This window comes from Xyrauchen texanus, chromosome 22 (assembly GCF_025860055.1).
Source record: "Xyrauchen texanus isolate HMW12.3.18 chromosome 22, RBS_HiC_50CHRs, whole genome shotgun sequence".
NCBI lineage: Eukaryota > Metazoa > Chordata > Actinopteri > Cypriniformes > Catostomidae > Xyrauchen > Xyrauchen texanus.
Genome location: NC_068297.1, coordinates 39,893,717 through 39,907,608, shown reverse-complemented (window position 1 = coordinate 39,907,608; position 13,892 = coordinate 39,893,717). Strand labels below are relative to the sequence as shown.

General features: G+C 38.3%; 1 protein-coding gene across 1 annotated transcript; it reads left to right on the top strand.

Annotated features, from left to right (window-relative positions):
- The first annotated feature begins 3,664 nt into the window (after window positions 1-3,664).
- On the top strand, window positions 3,665-4,777 carry LOC127662708 (C-C chemokine receptor type 6-like). The gene has a single exon (XM_052153996.1). The coding sequence runs from the start codon at window positions 3,665-3,667 to the stop codon at window positions 4,775-4,777; it is 1,113 nt and encodes a 370-aa protein (XP_052009956.1).
- Window positions 4,778-13,892: the final 9,115 nt, after the last annotated feature.

Genomic DNA, 13,892 nt, shown 5'->3' with positions numbered 1-13,892 from the left:
CCCATTCTTCTTTGCAGGACCTCTCAAGCTCCATCAGGTTGGATGGGGAGCGTCGGTGCACAGCCATTTTCAGATCTGTCCAGAGATGTTCAATTGGGTTCAAGTCTGGGCTCTGGCTGGGCCACACAAGGACATTCACAGAGTTGTCCCGTAGCCACTCCTTTGTTATCTTGGCTGAGTGCTTAGGGTCGTTGTCCTGTTGGAAGATGAACCTTCCCCACAGTCTGAGGTCCAGAGCGATCTTGAGCAGGTTTTCATCAAGGATGTCTCTGTACATTGCTGCATTCATCTTTCCCTCGATCCTGACTAGTCTCCCAGTTCCTGCTGCTGAAAAACATCCCCACAGCATGATGTTGCCACCACCATGCTTCACTCTAGGGATGGTATTGGCCAGGTGATGAGCGGGGCCTGGTTTCCTCTAGACCTGATGCTTGCCATTCAGGCCAAGAGTTCAATCTTTGTTTCATCAGACCAGAGAATTTTGTTTCTCATGGTCTGAGAGTCCTTCAGGTGCCTTTTGGCAAACACCAGGCGGACTGTCATGTGCCTTTTACTGAGGAGTGGCTTCCGTCTGGCCACTCTACCATACAGGCCTGATTGGAGCGCTGCAGAGATGGATGTTCTTCTGGAAGGTTCTCTTCTCTCCACAGAGAAACGCTTGGAGTGCAGTCAACAAACTGTAGGAAAAAATATAGATCTGCGGTGTTCTAAGAACACAGGCATTTTACTGAAGTGAATAGATATGCAGACATGCTTTTTTTATACATGAAAACATATGGATTTTATTGAAACTCATCATTATTATAAGATTATTATTGTTGTCTTTTGATAAAAGTAATGCTAAGCATCTCATAAACTGTAGTGAAATGATAGATTTGCTTTGTCTTATAATGCTTATAAGACATACAAGTTCTAAAGGATTAACATTTTCTTTTGATCTTTGATTCAGTGACTCATTTCACACAAGACACTCATTTGTCACCACCTCCTCCAGAATCACCAGAAATGGACACTGAATCACTGGATCTGTATGAATTTTAGTGAAGACAGTCAAAACACTCGAGCCACTTGGATACATTTCAATCCCACAATGCACAAGCACAGAGTAAAATATAAAACCGTGCACATGCACAATTGTCATTATTGTAATTGATCAATAATTGAATCAGCTTCTGCTCAGTCTTTTATTGTCATGTGTGAAACAGAAGCAACCCCCCCCCCCCAACACACTTTTAAAATAACTGCTATGCCCCTGAAGAGGATTGCATGATTTATAAACTGATCCCCCAAACCTAAACCTAACCATCAGTGGGGTAAAAATGTAATGTTAAAGGGGAAAATGCCACCTCCGAATCAGTTTGCTGCAAATGTGATTACATCCTGGATTCAACACAGGATCCTGGGGTCTCCCATGCTGCTTATGCATCGTGGTTATGGTGAAGGTAAAACAATCTCCCAAAGCAAAAAAGTTCTGACAAACTACGATGGGAGATTGCACCTCTCAGGGAGTCAGCATAATGTGGCCAATCCTAGACTTCCCATGTGATCATGTAGTCCAAATAAATTAATTTCCAGTAAGAGGCAGGAATGCATCTGCATGTACAGTCCGAATGACAATACAGTCGTTTGGTTGGTTCCTCTGTTTACTCTCTGTTTTTAAAGGTGAATATTAAAAGAGTCAGCTTTGTTACAGTACAGTCAGTGTCTTGTCTGCTTTTATGTATTTTAGAGATCAGCGACTACATTGATGTAATGGTTTCAAAAGAATATCAACATAAAATATCAAAATAATATTTCTATTTAAAGATACTGACACCATAATGACTTATCAATAACATCAGTCCCAAAAACTTTCTTTCTATATTGTCAGAGGGATCAAGGTGTCCTATGTGGGTGGTGAAAGTTTCTCATTGTTGGAGGTGGAATTCACAAAAAGGAAGCTTCATCAGAAAGCTGAACTTTGTGACAACAGACATTCTGTAAACACTGTTTGTTACAATGCCGACTGCATGAGCTCACAAATATGACGGCTGAATGAGCATCGCAAGTGAACTGCAAGGGTGAATATATCTCTCATATCAGTCTGGTAAAGAGTCAGTAAGGAGCCTTTGAAGAAGAGGCCGCTTTGAGGTACAGTGTTTACTTAAAATACAGAAATGAATTTGAAGGAAATGCATTTGTTTGTTACATGTTCTCAGTAGATTATACAGAAATGTTCAGATTATGTTATGTTTAAGTGCAGTAATATACAATGGCCTCCAAAAGTCTGAGACAAATAATCTAATATTTTAGCATTGTTTTATAATTTAATACAAAATTTAGAAATGAATTATGTATTTACAAATTAGCATGTCAACCTATTGCTGTCATTATACATCACAACTTTTATTTGTTTATATATTTTTTTAAAGTACTAAAACTTTTTTTTATTTCTGGGTTTAATTGAAAGAAAAATTCAGATTTTGGACGGCACTGTATTATGCAATATATGTATATGCAATACTGTGTAAAAATTGATTGGAAGTAAAGCAAGCTGTTGAAAACTAAACAGCAAATGCACTTTAAAATAGGACACAGACACCTTTCATCTTCTCTTTCAGATGGATGTAGTTTCATTATCTTATCAGCTATACAGAAGCATGCATAATGCAAATTTGTTTTAGCATAGATTCCCTCTCAAATTATGCAATTGGGCCACCTTCTAAACAGCTCTCTGTGTGATCCATAATAGCTGGGTTTCCATCCATGTATTTTTATGCAAATATTGGGGAGATTGCATTAAAAATGCTGGATGGAAACACCAAGATGCTAATAAAATCTCCAAAATGTGCATAAAATTTCAATTTTATCCAAAAAATTCCATCACATTGAATTGTGTAATTGTTCATACAATTACATTAATAAATCTTTAAATATTTGGGTTTTTAGGATTGTATTTTGTTAAAGATTACTCTTTGATGGAATTTCGAAATGCGTAAATCTTAAATGATAATTTATTTATGTATTTGCTTGCTTGAGGTGGATATATTTTGTATTCGATTAAAAAACAAATATATGCACAAACTACAATGGAAACACATTTTCCTTTAAAATGGATACACTGACTTTGCCTCAACAAGCCATTTAAATACATAATTCAATCAGAAAATATGTTCAACACCATGCATATCATCTCAAATATTGCTTTGGTTATTGTGCAGTGCCAAAGCCTGTCATCAAAATGATTGTCTACTTTTACCTCCCAGAACTGTCTGACATGCTTTCACTCCCAGACATATAGTAGACTTCTACTGCTGCACGCTAGCAAACATAAAGTTCATCAGAATTCTCTTGTCCACAAATAATTAATTATATTTTACATAAGAGCCACAGTGGCTTCAACTTCTATTTTGCGCCAATTTCCCCAGAAGTGAGGATTTTGTTCTCTTTAACAAATGCATCTTTTCCGATTTTGCACATAGATTAAATCTTTAACTTGTTGGACACATGACTAGTATTTTCATCATCTACACAAAGAAACATATAGAGTACCTTGGAGTCATTTTTCTTATGATGTACTCAATAATGCAAAATGGCTCTCTCTTTATGTCTACAAGCAGACAGAATTTATGAAATATTTATGGTTCTCTGTCTGTATCCTCTCTTTCAAGGTAAATTAACAATTATGACTGACTCTGATGGCTACACCGAAACTTATTATGAGGACTATAGTAATTGTTCTGGTTGTGAGGATGAGGAGCTTTGTGACATGAATTGGATCCATCAACAAGAAGTGACCATTCAATCGTACATCTACTCTCTGATATGTGCACTCGGTTTGGTGGGCAACATTTTGGTGCTCCTCACATATGCATTCTACAAGAAAGTGAAAAGCATGACGGATGTCTACCTGGTCAACTTGGCATTGGCTGACCTTCTCTTCGTTATCGCCCTTCCATTGATCATCTACAATGAACAGCATGACTGGTACATGGGCACATGGGCCTGCAAGTTCTTGAGAGGAGCCTACAGCATCAACCTGTACAGCAGTACGCTCCTTTTAGCATGCATCAGCGGCGATCGCTATATCGCCATCGTCCAGGCCAAGCGTTCGATCCAAATTCGATCGCAAGCTCTGGTGTGTAGTTGTCTCATTTGCTCACTAATATGGCTTCTTGCTTTTATCTTGTCTCTGCCAACATTCATATATTACGAGCAGTACCGGGAAAACAATGTCAGTGAATGCATCCTTAATTTTGAGAGAAACAATACGGCTAAACTGATGAAGGTCCTGGTTCCAAGCATGCAAATGGCGGTAGGGTTTCTGTTACCATTGGTGGTCATGATATTCTGCTACTCTTGCATCATGGCGACTCTGCTCAAAGCAAGGAACTTCCAGAAGCACAAAGCAGTGTGGGTGGTCCTCATGGTGGTCTTCGTGTTTGTCTTTTGCCATCTGCCATACAACGTGGCGCTCCTCGTCCACACCAGTAAATTGTTCACGCACAGAGATTGCAAGGTAGAGCAAGACACCCTTTTGACTTTGTCTATCAGCAGGTGTGTGGCCTACCTTCACTGCTGCCTGAACCCCATCCTCTACGCCTTCATCGGGGTGAAATTCAGGAGCCATTTTTGTCAAATATTGCAGGACTTGTGGTTTCTGAGAAAAAAGTACAATTACTCTGGACGCTCCTCTCAGCAGACCTCTGTGTTGTACATATCAGCAAACAAAACCATGGTTGGATACAATCAGGAAAACCCATCGTTTACAGACATTTTACATTCACAACAAGCTTAAAAATTTCGCGTTGCCTGATATTGTTGTGTGGTCTGAAAATGTGTCTATAAAATCATGAAACTGAGGCCGTGTTCAACGAAATCTTGAACATTTGCTGGAAAAGCTTTGTGGAATGGTTAAACAATGTTGTGCTATACTTATTTTATTTGACTGAAACTCTTTTCAGAACAGTTACAAAGGGAATTTTGGCCTTAAGGTTGGAAAAGAGTGCCTCTTTCTAAGTGTGTCTTTGCAAACAGTGGATAAAGGGCAGATGACACACTTCTTCCTCTTAATAAAAATGCACATATCTGATTGAAAGTAGTAGGATCATTATTTAATCCTATTAAGATGGGTCAAATAGACTAATCAGTGCATAAAGGAGAAAGGGGAGAAACGAAATCTTTTATAAATAACACATTTATTTGACGCAACTAACAGCATAGTGCAAGTAACAGCATATCAATACAAGCAGGATGCATTAGATGAGCAAAACTCTACGAGTGAAAGGGGCTTTTCAACCATCACAATAACACACAAACTTCTCACTTCTATATATGTACCTATTTAAATAATGCATGCTGCATTTCCTTGTATGACTTCTCTGTAAAGACTGTGTAGAGTCTGCATACATACAGTTTATGACATGACAAGTGCAAACATAAAAAACAAACTCTATGAGATGCTGTTTGATATTCCTTGCAGTGAGAACATGAACAAGAAATTTCAGGACTTTATTTAAATGGTTTTTTTTAACCATCATTTAAGTCATACACCATTTTAAAATATATATATATATATATATATATATATATATATATATATATATATATATATATATATATATATATATATATATATATATATATTTTTTTTTTTTTATTTTTTTTTTTGCATTTTATTTTTGTAATCACCGTTTGCCTTCACTAATTTAAATATTGCTGTTCTGTGACATTATTTTTTTTAAAGAATAAAATATTCCATGTAGTCTCTCAATTCATCTGAGGTCATAAAACTGCATGTAATACAATTATAAAAGAATGAGCAAAATGCTGTTTATATGTGTCTGAACAAATTTAGAATGTATTTTTATTAAAAAAATTATTAATTGGTCCTTTTTCATAAAGCCTGTATGGAGTACTCAGTGTGCCATATCAATAAATCTGTTATTAAAAGCATCAATATGTCAATAGTCTTTAAATATATAAATAAAATCATGAAATGTGTCGATAAATACATCTGTCAATTCATTAATAAATCATGAATTGTGTCAATAATAAATATATAATCATATATGCAAGTCTAAATGAAAATATATTTGACATGTTATTGACACATTTCATAATTATTTATTAAAAGTTATATTGACAGTGTATATTGTTGCTTTTAATGAAATATTTATTTATTAATATGGCACAATAATATGTTACGGTGTCATAACATGCTCTTTAATCATGCAATGTACAAAGTAGTCCAATTGGAGCAGTAACTCCTAACTAAAAATAATGTATGCAGGCTGAAGACAGGCAGGAGACGAAGACAATGATTTTAAGAAAATCCAAGTGCAAACATAAGAAACAAAGACTTGACTAAAATGTTACAATGTACAGATGGTGAAACAGTGTTACAATCACAATACTAATAATACAAGAACCAATAAGAAAAAGACACATGAAACATGAGGGAAACAGGAAACCACATGACTAAGACACATGACCAAACTAGGAAGTAAATAATTTTTTTAATAAAAGACATGGCTACAAGAACTGCAAGAAATCAAAACATGAACAAAACACACATAGACAAGACAGAATCCCCCCTCCTCCACAGGCTGCTCCTGATGCCCAATGATAAACAAACAACAACAAAACACAAGTTCAACAGGGAGCTGGGTTGGGGGCCTTTGGGAACCAGATGGGGTTCAAAACATTTTTATTTGTATAATGCCTTTCACAACACACATCGTATCAAAGCAGCTTTACAGAAAGCCATGCATTAACAAAAAAATAAACTGTAATATCAAAAATATCTTAGAGGCATCATTGTGTAATTTGATCAAATATGATTTTGGATTGTGTTTAAAAATAAGTAATTAAATAATAATTGAATTTAGAAACCCAGTGAGCAAGCGAAGACGACTATGGCAAGGAACACAAAACTCCATAAAATGTTGGTTAATGGAGAAAAATAACATTGGGAGAAAAAAGGGACTTATATGCTGGCTCTGGGACGGACATGGCTTCAGGTGCTGGCTCTAGGATTGGTGTGGCTTCAGGTGCTGGCTCTGGAACGGACGTGGCTTCAGGCGCTGGCTTTGGGATGGACGAGGCTTCATGAGCTGGCTCTGGAACGGACGTGGCTTCAGGTGCTGGCTCTGGGACAGACAAGGCTTCAGGCACTGGCTTTGGGATGGAAGAGGCATCATGAGCTGGCTCTGGGACGGACAAGGCTTCAGGATCTGGCTCTTTGGCCGTGGCAGGCATGGGCGCTGGCTCATGGACTGTGGCAGGCATGGGTGCTGGCTCATTGACCGTGGCAGGCGTGAGCGCTGGCTAACTGACCGTGGCAGGTGTGAGAGCTGGCTCATTGACCATGGCAGGCGTGGCCACTGGCTCATTGACCGCGGCAGGCATGGGTGCTGGCTCGTGGTCTTTGGTGGCCATGACGGTGGATGGCTCTGACATGGCAGCAACTGAAGGAGTCCAGATTTCCTCATCAGCCACTTCTACAGTGAAAGATGAACTGCTCAGTCGCAGGCAGAATTGATGTATTAAGCCAGATTGATGAGCCAGGGTATCATGGAGAAGATGGGCTCATTCAAGCCTACCCCAAAAAAAGTTATTGAGGGTGATCTCATTAAAGTCCACCTGATTACTGAGCTCACAAAAGTCAGTAATGTAGTCTTCGAAGGGACAATTCCCCTGGCGTAAACGGATGAGTCGGACTGGTGAGTATTCTGTAATGATTCATGCAGGCTGAAGACAGTCAGGAGACAAAGACGATGATTTTAAGAGAACCCAAGTGCAGATTTATTAATAAACCTGAAGTGCTTAACTATGCACAGACGATGAAACAACGTGATCCTACACACCCGGTCCCGTATTAGGCTAATCAAGCCTCTGAGGTATAAAGGTCGACTGCGGAGGATCGTGCAGGAGAGAGAGATCGTTAACTGACATGTCCATCATGTGTATTTGTGTCTTCTTTTAAGTTTATCATTAAACTATTATTTATATTATCAAGCCGGTTCACGTCTCCTCCTTTCCATTGAATCCCGTTACAATACGTAAATTAGTTTTTGGAACTAAACAGTGAGTTTAGTTACTCAATGAGTACTCTAAAATGCTAAGTCGAAGAAACCGCATGGGAATCAGTAAAATAACCGATGCCTTCAAGCCTAGCCAAGTGGTTAGCGCAAATGCTAACCAGGATGCTTTCAGTGACTCGACGACCTCTGAAATTCTCAACGAAATGCGAGGCATGAGGAAGGAAATAAACGAGAAGTTCGGGAAATGAAAGGCATAAAAGGACTCGAAAAACGAATGGATGAATCTGAAGAAAGAATCGGCACTACAGAGGACAGATGCGAACGATCGGACAGGTTGTTGACATACATGCTGAAAAACAGCTTCAGATGGAGGAGAAGTTAGAGGACTTGGAAAAACGATCAAGGCTTTCAAACGTGAGAATATATGGACTAGAAGAAGGTGCAGAAGGGAACAGAATCATGATTGAATTTGTATCGACAACATTGAAGTAGATTCTTGATCTGCCCGAAGATGAAAACACACGCTGGGTGTGAAACCTAAAAATCCAAGCGCGGCCCCACAATCAGTTGTGGTTACGTTTTTGCACTTCCAGACGAAACAACGGATTCTACACAAAGCCTAGGCAGCTAAGGATTTGCAGTTCATTGGGAGTCAGGTCGCGCTCTATCATGACTAGTCCAGTACAGTACATTGCAAACTAAGAGAGTATAAATACATGAAAAAGCAGCTGAAAGAATGCAAGATCAAGTTCAAGTCACCTTACCCAGCGTTACTGAAAGTTCAGCTTGAAGATGAGAAGTGAACAACAATTCAGCTTGGGAGGCGGCAGAAGATCTTCAACATCTGGGGATTCGAATGAAACTTTCAGAGGCTGAGACTTAAGAAAAAGACTTGTACAAGCTGGGCTGTTTGCTTTAAAACGTGAGGATACAAAATTTTAAACAGCTCTGGTTGTAGATATTGAATCTATCTCAAAGTGACTGATAAAATAAACTCAAGCAAGTAAGTTGAACAGACTTTAATGGTCAGAAATTCTCTAGAGACTGTCTGAGGTAAACACTGTTTTCTTTACTATACACATTTCTATATGGATTTATGTTAAAATGTTTGGCTTTTTGTTAAATGACAGAATTATGGTAAAATTTTTAGCTACAATTAGAGATAATGGAATACACCCAATATGATGCTAACTAAAGGGGTAGGTTGATTGCAAAGGGGTGGACTTTGTAGGGAAATTTGAAGCAGGTAACTGATAGTTCCTAATTGGCTAATAGAGTACCCCCTTTACTGCTTTTTACATCAGTCAGTGAAGGCCCAAGCACCAACAGGGCTGCTTGGACAAAATCTAAGTTGGAAATGGCAAAAGGAACCCCATGGTTCTGGGGTGAGTGTTGTTGTGGAAGTGGTTATGTTTTTTCAGATTCCACAAGGTATTGTTCTTTGTTTCTTGTCAATATAGTCTTAATTTATGTTTGGTTTTATGTTTTTTTTTTTATTGTTAGAATATTAAAAGAGTGGGGCTTAAAACAGTACATCTACTGGTAATACTAATAAGTCATGTTTTAAGAGACCGGTGCAGGAATATTATGGTGTTAAGTGAGTCAAACAGGAGAGTAAAGGGTTTGGTTGTGGGATATTTTAATTGTTCAATCTCTGTTATTAGATAAATATCCACATTCATCTTCACCTCAGGCATCAATGGTCAAAACCCTTAAGATTGTTTGTGAGAAGATTTTTACATCCTAAACAAAGAGATCACACTTTTTTACTTGCATCCTCACAGTACATACTCTAGGATAGATTACTTCTTTATGCCAAAAAGTGAAGTTTATAGAGCAAGAGAGTGTGAAATTCATAATATCAATTTATCTGACCATGCTCCTGTGTTGCTGAAATGAGAAGTTGGCCAGAGACATAGGTGCAGTATATTGAGGTTTAATATGTCTTTATTAGGAAGGCCAGAGATGAAAAAAATGCAAGACAATAATTTGAACAGTACCAAGAAATTAACGATAAACCAGATATATCACCCATAACATTATGCGAGGCGGCAAAAGCTGTGATAAGGGAGAAAAATATTTAATGTGCTTCCACATTAAAAAAGGAGGATAGAAAAGGAAAACTTAGGTAACACAGCATAAACAAAGCCCAACAACAGAGAATTTAAAACAGCTTTAGGGGATTACAAGGGAACTAGATGATTTACTTGTAGATAATGTAGAGAGGAATCTACGATTTTTTAAGAAAAAAGTGATATTGTAAGTCCTTTATTAGGAAGAACATATGCCCATGTTATGGAAACATGTGAAATGCCCTATTCATGGAAGGAGGCAATAATTTCAGTAATTTATTCAGAGGGGAAGGACCCTACAGACTGTCTCATACAGGCCAGTTGCCCTTCTTAACACTGATTGCAAATTGTTAACATCTATACTGGCTAAGCGTATAGAGAGAACAGTTGCGCATCTGATAAATCCAGATCAAACTGGATTTGTGATCAGGCGGCATTTACAGGATAATATCCGTCGGCTACTCAATATTATGACATATAGCTCCTCTCAACAACTCCCCTGTATGGCACTAGTGTTAGACATGGATAAAGCATTCAATCGCGTATATTGGCCTTTTTTATTTAGGGTGTTAGAGAAATTTGGATTTGGCTCTAAATTCATTAAGTGGATCCAGATGTTATACTCAGGCCCACAGAGTATGTTCAAAGTGAATGGATGCCTGTCTCAGCCATTTCAAATAGGGAGGTGGACAAGACTGGGATGCCTCTTGTCCCCATTATTGTTTGCAATGAGTAAAGAGCCCCTGGCTCAGACAATTCCCAAATTAAAGGAATTGAGATAGATAATGATGTGTATAAATTGTCCCTCTATGCAGATGACGTCCTGATATATGTTTCATTTCCTCTAAGTTCAGTGCCAATATTAATGGAGGAAATTAAACAATATGGAAATTTATCAGGATACAAAATTAATGTGAATAAAAATGAAGCCCTAACTCTAAATGCACACATTTCCCCTCACATTGAAATGGCCATGTCAGTGTGGGTATCAGATAGGTCTGATACAAGATGGCTAGAAATAGAGAAGACAAACTGCTCATGTGTGCCATTGTCAGCTATTCCTTTTTGTGAAGAAAAGAGCTGGAGAAGCAGTTTAGGGAAATGGACAATGAGTACTCTTTTAGCATGAAGAGAAGTTCAGTGTAGTTTCAGTCTCTCAACTGAGGACTCTGCCTTGTCAGATATTTCATATTTAAAGAAATGTATGCCCCTACATCTAGATTCAGGCTTAAATGAATTATGTATTTTATTAATACGTGGCAATCTATCAGATTTCTGTATATGTGTGTGATTGTCACTCAGAAATAAATGTGCTTTGAAATGAAAACAGTGGTGAGAAAAATATTATACAGGTGATTACACTTAGAAGTCTTACGACCTCCAGTTTTACTGTAATGGAGTAGCAACCTCTTGAATTTCTCAAAATTATGAATTTCTAAACACATTATTTATTAAATTGCTCTTCAGTTGAATTTACGTACCTCTTGTTAGCTTCTTTTCTGACAGTCTTCCACTACTTTATATAAGGGTTCACTCTAAACATGAGAGGATCAAATTCATTTACTTGTTGAAGGCTTCACCATTTAGCTGAAATCTTGTTTCACTGAAAGGAGGGAATGAGACATTGCGTTAGTAGCTGACCCTATGGGAAATCCTCTTAGAAGTGATGATCTCTGAAGACCTTTAAAAGCACACCATTCTATTGGCAGATGGCATATGATGCTCAGCCCCTGAAGCACTCATCATCATGGGCATATAATCTGGAGCACAGCGCAATTTCATCAGGATTTTTTGACTGAAGGGAAGAGAGCACATCTCTCAGTCCCTTAACAGTGAAAAATCAGTAATGCAATAAGCGTACACAGCGTCTTGTTCCCTACATTCAGGGAACCAAGATTGCAGTCATAACTGAGCTGCTCTCTTCCAAGTCGGTCACTTTAATACTGCGGCAGCTGACACTATGGGAATCGTATGCCACAGCACCTCGCTACTGATTCAAATGCACAAGGCAATGCTTGCTAGTCAATAAAATAGTTAAAAGGCATCTACAAGGTTCCCTTCATATAAAAAAACAGGAAGGTGGGAGGGTTGGACGTGTGAATGGCGAGCTCTGCGCATTTTGCTAGTTTTTAATACTTTTTATGTCATGAACTCATGAGATTCTATACACCCTGTTCCGTAACTGTGAAGTCAATAAGTCAATATGTCAAAGAATTTAAAATCCTCAGGCAAGCCCACAGGGTTTCCGCTTCGTGATCCACTGAGGGAAACACACCCTAATCAATTCTGGTCAAATTTCTGAGATCATCCGATAAAGATCTTGTGCTACGTGAGGCGAGGAGTAAAGGAAGGCATTCTTGGAAGAACCACAACATTTTCTTGTTACCAGGCTTTGAAAATTAGACAAGAGAGAAACGTGATTGATTCAAGGAATGCAAGAAACTCTTACATCAATGGAGGGTCGCATTTGTACTGATATTCCTGGCCAAATTGAGAATAAATACTAAGGATGGCTGCAAAATATATACCTGCCCACAGCAAGCAATGTGAACAAGGTTCAAATTGGAAAAAAGAGGAGCCGGGAACCGGCTGAACCATCAAAATAATAGTTTAATGAAAACTTAAACAAAAAGACACAGAACATAAACGCACACGCTGCAGATGCATGGGGCTCTCTCTCTCAAACTGCCGCATTCCGCTGCACTTATCCCTCTCCTCGGCTGATTAGCCCGATTGGGGACCGGTTGTGCATAGTCACGGCCCAGCCCCACCCTCCTCCTCGTCACTGTCAAATGTGAATATGAGTGGATTGTCTCTCTATGTGGAATGTGAATGGGTTGGGGCACCCCATAAAAAGGAGGGCTATTTATTTTTTTAAACGTAACAAATGTGATATTATGTTTCTTCAAGAAATCTTTCCCCGCAGGAAGCTGAAAAATTTGGGAAGATATGTGGTGAACATGTTTTCTTTAGTGCTGGCTGAAGTAAGAGCAGGGGAGTCATTACATTGATAAGTACACATCTACAATTAAAATGTCTCAACCAGATTAATGATAAATTAGGTAGCGTCATTACTGTTTTAGCAGAAACTCAGGGGCAAAGGTTGATTTTGGCTTATATTTTTTCTATCAAACTAACCGGAGAAGTTAAAGTACTCTCCGTTATCTCGTATTTATACTCGGTATGGACAAAAGTGTCCATATGTCCGAGTGTTTAATTTGGATATTTATTTAAATGTTGCCTCTAGCTTTATGTATAAATAAGTCCCCTTTCTGCTTGTCAGAGTGGATCGTGTGAGAGGTTAATACACTCAGTGACCTATATGAGAGCTGAGTGTTGAGATCCTTTGAAAATCTGGTTCAAATCTGGTTCTTTAGATATTTATATATGCACCACCTGCTCCATACTAGTGGAGTATAGGGAGGTAAAAATATTCCACTTACCATTATCAACGAAGAAGCAACTACAGCACAAAAGATGTATTCGTGACCCATTACCATACCATTCCAATAGTGTCAACTAACGCAGCGTTAAATTGCGTCGGCCCACCGGGAAAATGCCCAGTATGCCAGATTACCAGTCCAGTCCTATTGTTGTGCTTTAAAACAGAAGTTGCTAACAAGTTTTCATGCTAGAAAAATTGGACAACCATTGTAAATTCGGCTTCGTAATTGTTGTTTGAGGTATGAAATGTATGTTTTAGAATGCAAACATCTCTTCAACATGTGAACATGCCTTGAAGTAATGTTACTACAAACTTATTTTACTCATGTATTTAAAACTGGTTTTCTAAAAT

Excerpts from the sequence above, each read along its gene's own strand:
- LOC127662708 (XM_052153996.1), top strand. The coding sequence starts at position 3,665 with ATGACTGACTCTGATGGCTACACCGAAACTTATTATGAGGACTATAGT.